The 19498-nt window shown below is 38.4% G+C and overlaps 1 protein-coding gene across 2 annotated transcripts in view; it reads right to left on the minus strand.

Annotated features, from left to right (window-relative positions):
* The window catches only part of LOC110839339 (corin serine peptidase), a 123615-nt gene that overhangs the window by 25025 nt on the left and 79092 nt on the right, over window positions 1-19498 (minus strand). For both annotated transcript variants that reach the window (XM_087350352.1, XM_087350353.1), the window contains 5 exons: window positions 10533-10663; window positions 8308-8476; window positions 6990-8018; window positions 5183-5315; window positions 2743-2832 (listed from right to left, as the gene is read on the minus strand). In XM_087350352.1, coding sequence (XP_087206478.1) covers window positions 2743-2832; window positions 5183-5315; window positions 6990-8018; window positions 8308-8476; window positions 10533-10654 — 1543 coding nt within the window. In that variant the 5' untranslated portion in view covers window positions 10655-10663. The remainder of the gene's footprint in view (window positions 1-2742; window positions 2833-5182; window positions 5316-6989; window positions 8019-8307; window positions 8477-10532; window positions 10664-19498) is intronic.

A 19498-nucleotide genomic window follows, 5' to 3' on the forward strand; every position in this document is an offset into this window, starting at 1 on the left:
AATACGCAGCATTATAATGCAAAATAACATTTGTTTAGTATATTTATTAAACGAAAGTAAATCTGATTTCACTTATACCCTTAAATTCTCAGTTTAGTTCATGTTGTACAAAACGACATCTACTGTCCTGCTACCACTAAAATTAACGTAATTCATAAATTAAATTATATGTAATAATCAATGCGCGTTTCAGCGTCACGGATAAACTATTTGTCAGTTAGATTAGCTTATATTCGACATATATTAACAGATGAATTGGAGTATAACTAATGACTAGGTAACTGTGTGTAATGTAACAAGCACTTCCAACCAGAACAAACAAAGCCCACGTTTCGATTGTACAGAATTCCGGTTATGTTCATAAGCTAGCGCAAACGGGCGTGTGCATCCTTCGTGGAGAGACCCAGAAGCATTTAATGCGACACAACTCGGCAATTCTAGAGGAAATAGGGGAAGACTGGAAGCTCACCCCTACATGGACTACCGAAAATCCATAAACCAGACATAACCCATATGCTTATAGTCACACCTATTGATCAGCATGCAAAGCATTGGCTGATTATTTTATGGAAAAAAATTTCGGTTTTTTCTGTCTTTTCAGATTCTTTGGTCCAGCATTCACAACACCATTTCATTTATTCACTAACTCCTACAACCATCAAAAACAATAGCCTAAGACGCAAATAGTTGTCCTTTGAATTTTACAAAGCAACGGCAGAAAGGTAATTTTCGTCATAAAAACCATAATTATATCTCAACTGGAGGTTACCAAATTGTGTCTACGGGATCCGCGTGTTTAGTAGCTTCTAATCCTTCATTTAATTTTTTCGATGTTATATTTTTGCATGTCTTGAGTTTTATTCGTCATATCCTTACTGCCATATTTGAGCAAAACATGGTAAATAACTAAACCTTCTATTTATATTTTATTTAATCAAAATATATGAGATGATTTTTTGGAGGGGTACGCGTTACCTAAACAATTGAAAAACACTGATATGTACCAGAGTCTGCGAGAACTTCAGACTCTCATGAAGTACCATAACACAGACGTCATTATAAAATCCTTCTATACGCTAATTTTGCCTGAGAATGACGTTCTCTGAAGAGGATAACATTTTCCTTCAACACGTCATGACTATAGAGTCCCCGCTCCACTATGATTCGTCTAGTTTTACATCGGCCCAGTAAAATTAGGAAATCTTGTTTAAAAACGATAAAACACCAAATAGGAATTATCTATGTTGCGTGACGAAAAATATGTGCACAAGACTTTCATTTTTACAAATCACCAATACTTTGAATCATTTAAACAACAATAAATGCATCCTATTCTCGAATCCAATCTCGTACCTTTCCTATAGTTCAACGCGCATTAAATAATGCCACTATCTTATTCAACACTTGCATAATATACGCATTTGATGCATGAATCATTAACAGTTTAAAGCTCACTTTTAACTGATGGCCTACTTTAAAAATCTACAACAGCATTTTGTCCAAATAATGTATTTCTGGGTTTCGTATAATCCCGTGTTAACATCGACTTCCTTGACATAAACAGACTGTTGTGTAAAACGGTGAAGTGTTGCGTTTTCTTTGCGGTACGAATCGAATCATTAAATATTATGTAGATGAGATTCTGCTTCAAAGGGGTACATAAGTGGCAGGTGCAGCAGTACCTCAGTTTTAAACCATCATGATGTACTCTACATTACAAATTTGTTTTCTTGTTTTGGTTTAAGCCCGTCCATCCACTACACCCTTTGTTTTGACGTCAGTTCTGTTCTCCAAGTTTAATAAAGCGCATAGACTGGTGGCGCTCTGTGGTGTTAGCACGAGGAAACCTCAGGGTACAGCCTTCACGACATAAATGGTACATGTCGCATACGAATTCTTGTTGATACTGGAGTAGATGCGGTGCGATAATCATCCCCAAATGCTTCCTCTAAACTCACTTTACTGCAAGTGTCAATGTTTATCTTGCTACTAGTCACTTTGAAATGAAAAGGGTGGTTTTTGGACAAACGTCACTTTGCTTAAAAGGTAAGTAACTCCGAAATAACTCCCAGTCACCACTAACAATCTTAGGATATTAAAGCATTTTTGTAGTTTATCTGTGATTTAATTCGTAAATGCATCATTTGCTTACTGTCTGAAATATTTGTTTTAGCTGAGGTAGATTTTACAAAACCGAAGATGTTGCAGACATTAAACATTTTAGGTGTTCTTTACGCTTTAGCGTAAGCGAATGACGTCTCATGGGACCGTGCATGTGTCAGCCGCGACATTTATTAGAATGTCACAAAAATGACCTTGTATTACACGCTACCAGCATGACCTTGGATATCACTGACAACTTTGAAACCATTGATGCAACTGTTATTGACTTGGATGCCGTGCTGACGTCATCTGTAACGTTGAGTAAAGAGCACCTTTATAATTTTAGTGTACTCTAACGAGTACTCGCTTCAAGTTTTGTTAAAGTATGCGTCTTTAGATAATTTTCAACACACAGACCATAATATTTCACGATAATTACTAAACAAGAGCATTTTCGGTTACAAATTTGAAATGGCGTAATGTTGAATTCTGTACGTGTATTATCCTTAAGGACTTCGAAGGAACATTTTATTTTTCGTTGAAATCCTTGAGAGGAGATTTTTACCAGATGAATATTTTGTATAAAGGCAGATAATAATCAGATGCTGGAGAAGAAAAACAGAAACAGATGCTACTTACCAGGAGCTGGGTTCGCATCCCCTGCAACGGCCAATACTCTAGTGGTTGTTGTAACAGTCTTGTTCACATACCGCACGATGGAAGGATACGCTGCAACAGAAGCAGTATTGCCAACCTCAGGACAATAAATAGAGATAAAAGCGAATATTACGATGTTCAAGACTATCCTAATAAATGTCAATGTTTTATAAAAGATCTACCACTACATACAATTTCAATACCGCATTAAAACCTAAGTGACCAAATGCAGCGTTCTAGGCTTTCATTTGCGAGGTACGCAGTTCGAATATCAGTTACGTTACGATGTTACGATCCATAAATATCTTTGGTTTCATAAGCGTCTGCAGGATAAAGCAAGGGAACAGTAGAGCCTGCCTTAAAATAGATCACGGCAGTGTCCTAAATCCTTAGATTTTCCAACTTCCTGTCTCAACTGGCACTATACATAGTGTCCCAAGAAACGTCACTGGCTATCAGCAAGTTTCATAATCTCAATCGTTACGCGGTTATGATCCATGGAAAGTGAGGACACCGAAAGAAAGGCTCAGATCAAAATAAATTATCTTAAATGAAGAAATAAATCAGCTGTAGGAAACGTATTCCATTCTTGTCCAAAGTACGTACAAACCTATTTAAACGGCTTGCTGTTCGAAATTACCTCCTGAATTATCACTTCACAAGCGAGATTGTTTGAAACAGCTTGTACTGCTTCCTCTATGCTTCCATTATTGTTCCATATGAGACCAACGCCATCCACGATGCATTGTAAGAGTTCATCTCGTGCGTACGGTTTATCCTAATACGCCAAGCCCTTCATATAAAGGGATGTCAAGTCCGGTTAACAGGGTGGCCACTTCCACCCCAAGGCAGTTGGAAGCAGCTCGTTGGTTGAGAAATGTGACAGTTAACTGATGTCAGTTTAAAACCAACCAGAAAAAGTGACTTTTAGTGGAGGTGACAGCATTCGAGGCCCCTCATTTCCCCCCCTCTACCTACAGTAGAAGCCCCCTCACCCAGCCCCAAGAGCTCGCTTCAAAATTCTCGCCAACAGGCACAATTTCTGAGTCCAGACATAACCTAAAATCTTTCCTGTTTTAGAGGCATAAGCAGTCATTCGCGTCGTCTTCAGTATATTCTTATAGATAAAATAGCCGTTAGCGACCGCTGATAGGACGAACGATTATACTTAATAAAAAGCCTTACCATCTAAACAACTCTCCGAAACAAAAGGTTGACAAAGATATATGATTTACCGTGCACTGATTAATGACTTTGGGAATGCCATACAGCAGTGAATGGGGCTGAAACAAAAATCAATAATTTCCTGTTTGTACCGCTGATATGACTGTGATTGGTTTCAGAAAATACGCTTCACACATATTACTACACGCTAGCTATTAAAATTATCTGTAACTATTTTTTTTAAACCTTTAAAGACAAATCCCATCTGCTTCAACAATTAATAGATCTTCGTTTTGTATTTATGGGTTTCGTATGTTTTTCAATATAAACAGTGATTATTACGTGTTCTTTGCACAGAGTGCATAGCGAGAAAGTATTATGCTCTGGTCATGTCCGTCCGTCAGTCATTACAATCGATTTAACTCGATAATCTCTGAACTGATTTGGATAAAATTTGATGTAAAGGTTGTGCTATTCTGCACGACCTCAAAATCGTACTTTTGTATATGCTACGAGAGATGATAACAAAATGACGACTGAGGAAAGTCGTGAGATGGACGCTGAGGTGCTACGATCTGGGAGCTATCGAAAAACGCGAATTTCATAACTATAAATGCACTCTGAAAAGAACCCATGAAGATATTTTGTATATTCCGGCATGAAACACACTTTACGAATTTTTGTATTTGTGAAGTGTTCCGTTGAGATACGGAAATTTTCTCCGAAACGTTGATAACCACTTACAAGATAGTAATAAGCGTTATGTTACCTTGAAATTTGACTTCCTAGTATTCACTCGGCCTGTCCGGTCGCGGGAGCAGAATTTTTGCTGACTATTAAGAAAACATCGTAGAGTATAGCGTCATTATTAATGACCTCTCTCTCTCTCTCCTTAATTACTGTAAATTACTTTGTTAAACCTGTCTGTGTTGGTGTCAGCCATTGCTGACATGCGTCTCCACACGCAGTACTGTCAGCAAGAGGTCAAAAGATCGAAGGTGGAGCAAATGTTTCCTACCAGACTCGTACAAAAACCCCTTTCATTCCGACCCTCAACCCGCTCGTCACTCATTTGGCTGTCAAGATAACCTGCTTGTACAGTACAGCGTCTCAAAACCCAGACAACCACAACCCAACTAGCTCGATATAAATCAGTTTAAATTTTTATAGTAAATATAATCGAAAACTGGTAATATAATTGGAAGAAATTATATGTAAAAGGACTTCACTATCTGATACACTGTCTGGCAATACTTACCCCTGAAGTACGCTGCGAGGCCTCCCGCTATAGCCAGGAGGACTACAGCATTCACCAGAACCTGAGCGAATCGGAACCTGAGACGCCCCCTCGTGACGTAGTGAGCAGAGGGACGCCTTATGTCTCGAATAATCTGCAACAAAATGGCAGATGTATAGAGTGAGGTCTGAGCTCTGAGTACATAAACGTTGTGTGATTTGAGGTTTTCACAGCGGTTAGTATGAAGATTTCTGTCGTCTGGGTTGTTGCGCTGTGTAGTCTGGTAGATGTTAACCAACGTTTCAGAGGTCATACTGCCTCCGTCATCATCCGCTACATTTCTTTAGGCATATATATTGAAGAAATTCTCCTGCTTTTATAGAACCCGAAGGTTTCAGCCACTGAAACCAATTCTAAGCCAGTTAAATCCAATCCATATAGACACTAATTTCTTACGATCTGTGGAAGTACATTGTTTTATGTACTATAAAACCACGTAGTGTCTCCTAGCAACCAGACCACACACGAAAAAATGAAAGAAGCAAGCAAAATGGTAGATCAATATGGCTCTTTCATTGCAAGAAAATGTATACATCGTTGAACAGACTTAGAAATGGTGTCAGTGGTTCTCAAAGCAGTGAAAATATCGACATCGGTGTTCCGGGCTACAACGCCTTGGACTTGTTGATAGATGACAAAGTTTCGGAGAAAAATACTGCCACCATCTTCAGGATGTTTAAGTTTATATCGATTCCCCACATTTTCGATCTTCAAAGAGTCGGGAATCGAAAAAGAAAAACTTCGATAAACGATACCTAAGAAGATAATCAAATCACGAACAGGTTTATTTTACAGTAGCGTTTCAGTGCCTCCAAAGATCCAATAAAATATAAAGTATTCTGTCACTGAGACGAAGTCACAACACAGAACGATATTCTTGTAACGACAGCTGAACGTCAGGTTATAAAAATATCGCTGTGTTAAATGACGCGACAGAACAAGTAACCGACAGTAAAGGAATGACGTAAGCGATGTTTATATTTCCAAATCATTTGGTCTCCTAAAAATTACAGTAGAAAACTGTCCACCCAATTAATTGCTTCCAAAGCGACGGATTTTTATTTAAATTGTCAGTGAACGAAAATAACAAAACGAACATTTAATAAATATCTGACAGCTAGTAACGGTTACACTGGAATATATTCTATTCTTTTACTTCAGACTCTGGCGCTAGGATTCAATTTCTGCTCAGAATTCTTTCTATTTCTGGCTACAAGGCCGGTACGTGCAAATATTACGATCTAATCATGGAAACATATTATTTCATTCTGTCACGTAAGATACTTACATCGAAAGTGTACTTCTTAGTTTGACCTAATAAGAAATTTAATTTAGTTTCATAAGCACATATATATTCATTTAGGGCAAAATTAAATACGAGACAAAGTAAATACGAAAAATCAGAGACATTCATAGAGATACACACCCATTCATTCATTTGTGCAGGCAAACAAATACACATGCATATATGCATCACAGTCAAACCTGAATAGCAGATGGCGTAATTATGACTTAATAATTAATAATCAAATCAGTCTTCTTATTGTAATTAGAAAAACTTTATACGAATACATGTCAGGCGATGTTGTTCATGTATTCTGGTAGATATGTGCCTACGTTTTAGAGGAGAAAACTGACTGATAGGGGCAGTAAATTTCTGTGTGTAAAACGTCGGTCAACATCCACCAGAATACACTGTGCAACATCCCAGAAGAGAGTCATTTTCGTATGAACAAATATACGTATCCACATGGCGCCTCTGCCTTACCCTGTGATGCAGTGACATGTTGGACCCATGATGAAACCTCACGATGGTCTGCAAAGACGCGGGCGTCGATATACTTTTGGTCAGCGCAGCGTTTCCATTGCTGCTGACGTCAATTCCAGTAATGGCTGACCCATTTCCGGGATCACCATTGAGGATCTTCTTGTTTCCTCCGCCGCTGACTTTCTGACTTGCATTTATTGAGCTGACTCCATGATGGGGAAGTAGAGGTGTCTCCATTGTCTTCGTCGTGTAGCTGGGTGAAGAATTTTGACTAAAGCTGTCACTTGACACGTTGGAATCTTGTCGGACAGAAACTTTGGCATTGTTGTATGGCTGCTGCTCAGCTCTAGATGGTGGAACAGCAGCTGGCTGCTGCTGAATCTGAACTGCCTGTGTTTTCTGAGTTTGTTGCAGGGCGGGAACGTTTGCTTGTTTGTTATGCAACTGGGAGTGTTGTTGGTTCGGTGGCTTGTTCGAGGATTGTTGCGTCTGAGACTGGTTCAACGCCTGGCAGGATTGTTTTACGTGATTCTGCGGTTGGGATGTCTGGGAGTGAGCGGGGCTTTGTTGCAGCTGAGACTGATTTAGCGATTGTTGTATTTGTGTCTGGAGACTTGTCTGGTTGTTGTGACTCTGAACCTGCTCTGGTTTACGTGTTGCGCCTTGCTGTTGTTTACATATTTGAACTTGTGGCTGCTGCTGACTTGAATTACTCTGTGGTGGAATTGGGGGAAGTATTTTCGGTTTTAATAATTTTTGTTTCACTGGAACTTTTGAGTTAACATTCTTCGCGTCTTGTTGAGGTATTGCGTTTTGGGGTATGGGGGCGGGCGGCTGTAGTGGTTTCTGATGCTGCTGAAGATGTGTCTGTTGCTGGGATAACGAGGCTGGCATCTGCTTCAGGTACTGAGATCCTGTTACCTGAGCAGATACAAATCGGACCCCGGTAATTGGTGGGGGCGGTCCTATTTTGCTGCGTTCTGGAACTGCAGGCGGGCGTAATGGTATAGGGGGCGGCTGAGCTGGCACCTACAACAAGTAAGACGATTGGTATCACCAAGTAACTTCCTACGGCAACCCACTCCTCAAGAAGCTGATAGTCTCTCAGCTAGTGAAGACATTTTGTGCAACCCAAAGGTACATTTTCGTGTTCAAGAGATTATATTATGATGGACGAAACGCAGTTAGACATACTGACAAATCTGGAAACCCACAAACAAAGAATGGGATCTGCCTGAACTTCAAAAGACAATAGTAACTAAATACTAGAATAAAGGATAACCGCCCGGTGTACCAACAACCGTGTGTTTCTACTTACCATCGAAGTTTTGTGTTCAGGATGGCAACAATGAGCTGAATGACGTCTCGGTAGCTGATTTGATGGTGGCATATGAGAGACGTTCATTGGTTGGAGCAGTGGTTGGTTCCTGACTAACAAGTCCAAAAGAGATCTTTCGGGCAGCGCCACGCTATTTGTGCGACAAGTTCTGCAATCATACGCAAATAACATTAATGAGAACTAACTCATAATGTGACTACATTTACTAAGAAAATTCGTATCACATGTATTTATTGCATCTCAATATGGTTTAAATTACTCCCGTTGTATTATGGTATCTCAACTAAATGATACTCAATGCGATTTAACCTAAACATACAGAGTTAATAGAAATAAAAGCAAACATGATTTAATCTAACACAACGAACGAATAAAAAAACAATATCCATTTATTATTATTATAATATTAACATGTGTACAGAAGGTGGAGGTCCTAGTAGACATATTTTATTGTGTATGACATAACATCACCTTCTGTATGAATAAAGAAATCATATTCTGGACACTGCTTTCGCTCCTTTCTTAAATAATTAAGAAACACTCACTTCTGTTCACTAATCACTGACACGATAAAGTGAATACGTTCTGGAAAGGGCTTCGTACAGAAGGAATGCGTTCAGCATAGGTTAAAGCAAAAGAGAAGTTGGTGTATTTTACCACATACGCCTTTCCAAACAACACAGTGCTTGTGTAATGCTATAAAAGAAAATTCAATTAAGAAGAGAACACACAATTATTTTTTTTAAAAAAAACGACTGCAGTGCATCCAGTGGAAATGTAGATTTATAACGTCTAATCTTGGCTTACAATATTTTCTGGACACCGCAATCATGGACTAAATGTATACTTTACGGGTCGGCCCGATTTGACGGAAGAAATTGTCTGCCTTTTCCGTCAGAGTCCGCGTTCTAGAAAAGCACACTCTACTTACCGCGGTTACCACAAGAGCTTTACATCGGTTGAATGATCGGAGTGTGATGTCACGGACCGTGCGTGTTGTCATAGCAACGAATCTTCGTCCACGTGCACATTTACATACAAGTCTTGTTATGCTTTAAACGTAATGCATAAAGAGGACGTCTATGCCATTCCACCTATCCGTCCTCATGTTAACAACAGTTCCAGTGATCTATCGGTCGATATATAAGTTTAGTATTCTAAAGTTTCCGAGATCAACCTCAAGTGTTACAATAAAATTCTAATTGAAGGAGAATCTGAAGGTAAAAAGACGTTAATAATAAAGCCCGCCACTGCTCATGAGCTAGTGTGATCGAGCTCCAAGCCTCACAACTTCCTGAAGACCCAACGTAATTTTATCACCCTATCTCATCACTAGATGCTCCAAGTGACCGTGTTTTGGGGTTTCCCGATAAAATTAATCCATAATTTCACTGTCCCTCCCACTTCATCTATGAGTTCATCCAATCGCAGTATCCATGATTTTAATGTCACAACAGGAACAGAACCTGACTTGAACAGCTCACGACGGTTTTCTTGGTGAAATTTGCTAAGAATATTTAAATTCAAATTAAAAACATAAATAATGATATGTGTCCAAAAACACAAGAATAATCACAAATAAGTCAAGAGGAATGAAAATCAGTAAGATATTGCATCATTACTGGTGACAAGATTAAGGCTTATATAAAAATTTACGCATAACAGACAATGGCCACAAATTTGAAACAAGAAAATATATAAATTACTAGAAACAAATCAAAATATTTTCAAAACGAGAACATTGCAAAATACAAATCAGAGAACAAAGTGCAGATTTATGATTTGAAGTTTTCACGGCGGTGAGTATAAAGATGGCCGTCCTCTGGGTTGTATCTAACCAAATTCAATCAAATTTAATACCTTAGCATCTGACCACTACGTACAGTCTTCTGCAATCGCCCAGATGATGGAGGCAGTAAGGACCCCTGAAACGTTCTTGAACTTCTACCAGACTACAAATTCCTTATCAGTATATTATCTGGTTTAATCTACTTAATTATTCTCCAAGAAGTTTCGTCTTTGCAGTTTCAAACCAATATTTGTCAGAAGTATTTTATTTTGCCCTGTGTGTCTTCAACAGCCAGGTATGAATGCAATCAGAGCCAAGCAATTCGTCACGCTCAGAGACCAGTATTTGTGAAATAATCATCTGGAACCTATGTTCAACACTTCAACTTTTCCTCAAGTTGCATACGTAGGCCTACCTTCCAGGGTGGCGGTCTGTCCTGTCCAAGGTAGAGATGTTATTGCTGGCTGGTGACGTTTCCAACTTGGTGACGCTGGACCGACGCCTCAAGTCGTCCATCCGCCCCGCTCCCAGCGACATGGCCGTATCCTGCAACAGATCGTGTTTACGTGATGAGTTCATCCTTGACCTGCGCGCGGACAGACAACTTTAAGCGAATTCGACATACACAATATTAGAAGCCTAGTTGGACCTAGATGGCGCTTTTCACGAATATAATTTTGATTTTGATTTTTTAAAGACACAAGTACGTACATTTCTCACATCGCCATTCGCCATTTCATTCCTCTGGTCTTGTAAGTAAACTAGCAAGAATATGTAAAGCATTCCTAAGACACGACATGCTGGTTTAAAAGGAAGGATAATCTAATACTGTCCCTTCATATGGGCGCAGTACATTTGCCGACGCATGTTAGCAACGGAGGAACAACGGGCCTGCGAAATAAAATAATTTTCTCTGTGAAAAATCAAATCTGTTTGAAGTGGGAATTAAAATTACAGACATGATAACATCTGACGCTTTCATTTTGGTTGAAATGTGGATATTGCTTTTCTGGATTTCAAGCTATGTAATTATCAGTGTTTCGGAAGAACCTATCGCCTCCATATTCAGGGTATGTGAATTCTACACTGAATATGGAGGCGATATACGAGTCTAATAAAAGAAGGGCATCTATAGTACCGCAAATCGCACACGAAATCCCGATCTAAGAATTCAGTAGCTTCAATATCTGAGAACGCCAAGATTAATTTATACCTTATTTTGTTTAAGCTCCCAATATTACGTATGTATGAAAGCCAGGCTGCCGCTGCAGCAAATCTACCTAGCCTTAAGTCGAAGGCATCTACATTGGTACCGCAATTAATAACCCTTACAAACACACACACAGAATTCCTTGAAATTCAGACAGCTGCCTTTTGCACGTATATAATGCCCACTTGTGGCTGGGTACAGGTACGGAAAGTTTAAGCAGGGTGGAAGAAGTATAACTACAGAGGATGGGCGGGCAGTGCGGGCTGCCTACATAATTCAGGAGACGCGTTGGGGCCGCAAAATTTGCATTATTCAGATCATGACTAGCTCAGGGTAGCTTACAATCTAAAGGCTCCTTTCTACCTACCGTTTCTTTGGCTCATCGAAGTATTGAATACAGAGTAACGAATCGAAATTTTATTCCAAAAATTACCACTTCGAATACAGTAACTAGTTCTTGTTTTCTGATTGATATGTTACAAGATATTTCTGTTTGTTGAACAGGTAGCGAGGACCTCTGAAACGTCGGTAAACTTCTACCACACTACACAGCGCAACAATCCAGATGACAGTCATCTTCTCTTATAGTTTTGTATTACCCGAGTACTTTGGAGTATGTACAGAACTATAATAGCCGTCACCAAATTGCGTGCTTCAAGGTCAGGCAACAGAAACAGGGGAGCTGAGGCTAATGAAGACAACTTAGAACTCGTAGAGTAGCAAAGCCAGAAACGCTGAACTCGTGATTTAGAGCGCTGAAAGGAGGTCTTAGTCCTTCAGTGAGTACGTATCTCATAGCGAGCTGCGAAACAGAAGAATGTTTTCTGCGTGTTTCAAAACGCGTGCGATGAAACCCTAGCGGAGCCGGGTGTAGCCGAATTATTTTGTTCGATTTAACTGTCCTTTAAAAGTGCTAATGATCTCAACTAAAGAAAACTTCACTGGGTGTTTTTATTTTCAAACATGGTCTTTTGATTTGCAATAGTTACTACTCCTACGAGTAGTTACCAGAGCGAAGGTGAAGGCGACACTTTCCTGATATGTTGGGAAACACCTAAAAGGACACACGGCATTGCAACCCAAAATAACTTAATGTATTCACCACCGAGAGAACGTTATATCTAAAACAAATAACGTTATGAGATCCTGCTGACGTAATACGACAGGACATGCCATGTCCTGGCACTTTTATCTTCTTGTAGAACATCATTTGACGCAGACATCTTTTAATTCGAAGCAACGCTGAAAAATATACGACTTCGTGTATACCACACCATTCAGTGTCGTCGTGTCTGCTTTAGTCTACAATGATTTTACTTCCCGCTTCCTTTATACGCGACTGCAGCCCTTTACAAGGATACATTGCGCGGTCGTGTTCATAAATATTTTGTTAAAGAAAAACGGTATGTAAATATTCAAAATAATCTTCTTGCCATATGAGATTTGATGTTTACACCGCTACGAAACTTTAAAATGCCTTCTGGGTTACCGCGTAGTTACGTAAGAGAGTGCCAATGTTTCGGAGAAACGGGAAATTAAGGATGAAGGTCCTTTCCTACGGAAAAGTACTGAACAGCCGAAAGAGAATCAGTTATTCCATGTGCATGCATTAAAATGGTTTTCCACTGAAAAATGGGAGTAGTTGAAGCTGAGTTGTGGTTTCCAGTCGATTCGGTAAACAACCGGCATAAGTCCGAGAAGTGGAGTTATTTGATATTCTTAAAACTGTTTATGAAAATGACAGAAATTGCATGACTTGTGAAAACTGAAAGAATGTGAGAAGAATATTCGACGTGCAGAAAGGCGATTAAGGCAGCGTGGCCCGTCAACTAACACTGGCACAACTCTTGAACCAAATGGTACTATTAACCGAATTAATATCGGAGCGTTCTGGAAGTAATTAGTAACACCTTAAAGTTACAACCCACTTTTCAATAAGCACCATATATTCACCTGTTCAGCTTGTACATACAATTCTCTCTATGCGCATTACATTTCAAACCAAGTACGAAAGAATGAAACCAAGCGCTCTTTTTACAATTGCGTTCCGGAAGATGGGTTGTGCAGATGCTGATGCAGACCCATTAGCAGAGACGTGAGGGCGAACATATTTCGGAGATCAGCGCACGCGAGGATTACTTCAGTCACATGTTGTGACGAATTTTTGGCACAGAACAGGCACGCGTTACACAGGCATATTTTAAAAAATGGCTACAAATTTATAATAAGAGTCGACTTTAAAGAGTGATTATGTGTGATGCGTCCTAGGGTCCAACATGAGGGATCACAGAAGTCGATGAAAATCGATGCTGATAGAAGCCTGAAGTCGTGAGTCCCTTAGGCAGAGTCTAATTACTTTGACTCTGCACTGTATGTCTTCTTTCATTAACTTATTTCTGGTTTAACCTGCTTTTATTTTGAAAGGATGGGCACATTAACAATCCAAAGTAAAAATATTGGTCAAAGAACCGAATTAAAAGAACTAAGTTAAAATACCGAAGTCAAAACATCAAAGTTGAAAAAGTAAAACATAGGAAATAGACAGATAAAAGAAAAACAAATCAAGAAACCAGAACTAAACTACCATAATTTTTACGTTCTTTATATAAAGGTTTGGTAAGGTTTTGGTTTTCTCCCAAAAACCACACTCACAAATGTATGTTGCAAACAATTCAACAAAGACAAATAGTAATCAAATTGTTAAAAAAGGCACGGAGGTTATATCAAAATACCAAAAAAGAACCCATCTCAAGAAGCAAAAGAAAATACCTTAGCCAGTAAGTGAAGTATAAAACCAAACGGAGTACCAGTGACTAAAGGAACAATAAATTATTAATTAAACAATTTAATCATCTCAGCTCTAAAAGAGCGGCCTTGTTCATCAAGCAAATATTTATTTTATTCATTCCTGGCGGTGTTTAATTAGTTCTTTGATATTTAAACGATATCAAAACGTCTTATCAACCCAACTGATTTAGTGCCATCATTCGTATTATTTTACATTATGTTAACATGGAAAGTGTGCCATTCATCATTTGGTGCTGGAATTATTTCAACGTTTCTTCTCTGTTACGTAAAGTTCCCTGATTATTTTGTATGCTTTCTCTTGATGACAGTGACCACTATTTTCTAGTGTCTACCACATATCTTTGTTTATTTTTTCTCACTTTCCTTTTACGATTAAACTTTCTCATTTAGAACGTCTTTCTACTGATTTTATTTAAATATCTTACACGGGTTTCTCTCAAATATTCTTTCCATTCGTCTATTACATATTTCAAATGTTATACTTTTCCAGAAGTTTCATTTTCTGGTGTCTCTTGATTTCTTTAAGTTTTCCCGATTTTATATTCATGTTTCTCGTAATCGGCCTTTCTTGTATACAGTTGTCTCTCCCACATATACTTTTCCTTAACAAGCATATTTTAAGTGTTTTTCGTATATCTTCTTTCCCTCATTATAGTTCCCATATTGCCGCCACCACCACTAACTTTGAAATTATCAGACAGTATTTTAAACTGTATCACACCCACATAAGATTTAATTATGTGTCACAAATACGGTTTCCATAATTTATCAACACAAAATCGACATTTATTATTGTTTGTGCACCCTTCTCATATCAACTACATTTACGTTGTATTTATGTCCTAAAAATGATCTTATTTGTAATCTTAAATTAAACTTTTTCCCACCTTCATTTACTGTTCTGTCCTACGTTTAAACTAATTTTCTGTGTGAGACGGAAGTGAACATTTGGACTGAAATGTGCTTGGTTACGGCGTCGTGTGGTCTTTTAAGCGGTTGCCAACGTTACGGAGAAACCTGCTACCTCCACCAATAGAAAGACGAAGACGATTTGTTGCTCTGAAGAAGGTGAGAACGTACACGGCGTTGTAATCCAGAAGAGAAGAAACCAAATATTCTATTTACTGGTCTACTCCCTACTCCACTGTCAAAATATATTTTGAAGATTACCCTCTTCTGGACTGTAGCGCCGTGTGGTCTAGTAAGAGTTTACCAATGTTTTAGAAGAGACACATCGCCCTAATAATGAAGGCAGCAAATACTTCTGAAACGTTGGAAAACGTCTATCAGACTATACGGCGCTAAAACCCAGAAGACAGCTATCTTCGTGCTCTCCACTGTAAGAACCTCAAATCCTACAAAATATATTTTGTTTTTGAAAATCTAACTTCGATTTCAGTCTCGCGTAAAGTAGGGATTATTACATTGGATCCGTGCGAAATAAAAAATTGATTTGCTGTACGCAACAAAACACAGAAAAGAATATTCAAACACAGAATAACAGAAATGTGCATAGTTAAACAATCACACAGAAGTATTTTGACCCTAATTCAATTAAAACAAGAAGCTTATTTGCACTATACGAATTTAAATTCAGAACTTCGGTAAAATCTTCTGGGTCATCTGAGATTTAAATACAGAAAGCTTCGCATTCTATAAAAGTCCTGGAATTTGTTTACCTTCTGAGCAACTTAACAAAAAGGTCTCTGCTGAGCGTAGTTTCTTTGTTTTGTAAAGTATAATGCAATATTAAAACTTATCTCACAGAACTCTGTTTATCTGTCTGAAAAAGAGAGGGATTCTATAAACAGCAGCGAAGCTTCGGTTTTCATAAAATTTGTACATTTCTTGACTCGATAAGGAAGAGAGACTGCCGTCATTTAGAAAGTTAGTTACTTCGTTTGTTTGCTTTTTCCGTTTTTAGCTACTTTCTTTTTGTATAGCTAAATTATTTCTTTAGTTCTTATTTCGTCACTGTGTTAAGGTCTGTGCTTTGACGTAAATTTAATTATTCGCATTAAAGTTGTGTAAACTGAAAGCAGCTTCTCACAGTCTCCTTTTGTTATCGATCCACGAACTGAACCTCTCTGCCTAAACCGTCCTGTCCATAGGTTTGGGAATAGACGCTCATTTAGTATTCTGCTCAAAAAAGTTTCCTAGAGACAGAATACTGAAGTCCCGCAAGTGAAGACTACGAAACACACTGTTCTCTCGCGTGTGCATGCAGAATTATTCCATTTCCGTCACTTGTTTTACTTCAAAGAAATATGAACTCCTTGAGTAGAAAGACACAGAAAAAAGAATGAAACGCTACAAAACTTACAATGCTTTAATGATAAATGGTTCTCTACATGTGCGAACTCCAAGTTCGAGTCTTCTTGTTGAATGTTCCTGTAAAGTTCTTCTACGAATTCATAAATAAGTATCAATAAAGAAACCCGCAGAGCTAAAATTAAGGCATACTGGCAACAAATACTACCACAACAAACACCCTTTCCTAAATAATAGGAATATTAAAGCAAATAACATTCAGGAGATACTTGCAGCTATTCAGTTTGGTTCTTTGTCTTCGAATCTACCATAAACATATAAACATTAAAATATACGAAAATCTTATTTTATGCCCTACGTTACATGGGTATGAAACCTGGTCTCTCGCCCAAAGGAAAGGACACATTAAAAGCGTTTGAGAACAGAACGTTAAGGAAGTATTCGAAACTGTGATATAAAATAAGGGGAGAGTGGAGAAAGCTGCATAAGAAGGGACTTCATATATGTACTCTTAATCTAATATTAAGGTGATTCAAATAAGACCTCCCATATACTAAATATTTGTCAGAGCAATACAGGGAAAAAATTATCATTTACGCAATAACGAAATATTACAAGTGTGGACGTGGTTTGTATTCCCGAGCAGGAAGCGCTTTCTGATGTTCGTGAAGCATCTCTCAATGAACAAGAGAACAATACACCGAATGGTATCAAATTCTCTGGGTATGGGAAGGATTTGCAACGGGGAACATGTCCGGCGTCAAGACTTTGCCACAATTATTTTGTGGGCATATCAAATTTGTTATTCGAACAACCAACGAAACCTCGAGGAAATTAAATACTATATTGAACAGGCTGTTGTTTACAGCGGTCCAGAAACACTTCGCAAAACCGCGCGAAACAACATTTAAAACGGTTTATAATTGACTTCGAGAAGGCGGTGAACATTTCCAGCATCTGTTTAAGGCTCTAGTGCAAGTTCTTCCTAAAGAATAAGACTTAAAAATTAACTCGTATGTTCTTGTTATATTGATGTCATCAAAACTTACAAATGATTTTTTTAATCAGTGTTTCGTTCTACATGTAACACTCTATATAAGTAATTATATAACTAGTAAATTTTAAACTCATAAATTCGAAGTATGAGAAACTATCCAATTAAAATGCTTAGTACACACCTTTACCTTAAAGAGGAAAATTATTCAACAGATCCTTAAACACTGTATATCAACGCGCTAGATTTGGTCCCTTTAACTGCGTGATAAAGCTCCTCTCAAAATGTTTCCATTTCTGTGAATAGTCGTATATTCTACGTAAAGAAAAGCTTATTCCCACCAGCACATCGATATAAAACAACCTCAGCATCCATTTCTACTTGACGCTGTTACACAAATAGTATAAGTTCTAATGACATTTACAAGTATTATAATTATTACTTTTCGGGGGAGTAGAACAGAAGAGAAAATAATCCGAACTTAACGGAAGCATTCACTTACCGAGTTAATAAATAGTTTCAAATCTTTGCACCCCGACGTAAATAACCTGGATAGATGAAAATAATCCAAGAATCGATTAATTTGTCCTTTGTAGTGCCGGAGTTTTCAATTACACATTGACTGCCCACTGCATGAAATCATGCTTCAATTGTTCCTTCAGATTAACATGCTCAAACTATGCGTAGGGATATGATTTGCCTAGCGGAGGCTAATTGTGATTGAAATCCAATTCACTGCGTTAAAAAGATACGCTACATGAAATCATGCAGGGCATTTGCATGTCTCGTTGGCTTTAGACACACAATAAAGTGGAAAGGTGTATCACACTTTAACTATAACAACCTTCCAAGTGTCGGCTTTGAGATCTTATACCGTCCAACGTTCTATGTCATTTACTGCAGAAATTAATTAGTCGCTGAAGGAGTTAATATCATGCATTGCATGCAGACGATATTCTGCAGTTGTAAATACAATCAGCGGTAAGATATTACACTACATACAACCATAAGCATTTCCTGTTGTAATTTGTTAAACATGCGCTTAATCAAAATATGTTTCGAACATGTTTCTTAAATCGCAGTCTGAATGTTTCTGACGTTAGGGCGTTTGTAATTTCAGAATTATCGTTTTGGACTTAGTGCATCGTCTAAATTACGAAACTACAACGTTTCGGAAGCTGAATTCTGCTTCCGTCTTCAGGTAGAAAAGGAAAACAGAAAACAGAGGACAGTGAGCCTATCTTTTGTGTCTCCCAGTTCAGCTAGCCTCAGATCTGACCTGTACAAAATCCGGAAGAACAAGTTTACATATTACGAAATCAATGCAGTATTTTGTATGGCTCAGTCCCTATTTTTAGACAGTCGGTCAAGTATCATTCAGTACAGACGTGTCAAACAAACTGCAACTAAAACACTTAATGTGGGATACTGAATATTAGGTGAAGCTGATTGAGATGACCTAAATATTAAGTCGGGTTTCAGGTGACGTGTGAAGACGGCTGTCTGCTGGGATATATCACTGTGCAGTCTGGTGGAGATTAACCGAAAATAGACGCGTTTGTAAATACAGAGCATTATTTAACCATGGATTGGATACGTTGTCTTCTCCGTGTATGGACCACTTCTACCTATTCGCTTGTATTGATTCGAACATTCTTTTTCAATCCTCACTTGACCTTTGACGCCGACCTTGACAAAGACGTGAAACAACCTGTCACTTTTACGTGTAGCAATGATCTTCGTAACTGTATTGATCACTTTCAACCTCCACTTTCGACTTCACTGATTGTTTTTATTTCAATTCATCTCACTCTGACAATCTGTCGTATCGGCTCTGCATCTACTGGGTGGGCTCTGGAGGGCGACATTGTGTCCTGGCAGCCAAACGGCTGTCACCGCTGCATCAGCGGGTTGCATTTCGTCAAACACATTCATGTGGTCGACCAAAGATATCTGACTTGTGAGTGTAAGCTACGCAGAACATACAAAGGCGCATACTTTAGTCGATGTTATGTTGTGATAAAATTCCGAAACATGATATGATAATAGTACTTGGTGATTATAATGCGAAGCTTGGGAAAGAAGAAATTTATGTCAA

Source organism: Zootermopsis nevadensis, unplaced genomic scaffold (assembly GCF_977971745.1).
Source record: "Zootermopsis nevadensis isolate Lab colony 2312 unplaced genomic scaffold, Znev_1.0 Znev_ptg000017l, whole genome shotgun sequence".
Classification (NCBI taxonomy): Eukaryota; Metazoa; Arthropoda; class Insecta; order Blattodea; family Termopsidae; genus Zootermopsis; species Zootermopsis nevadensis.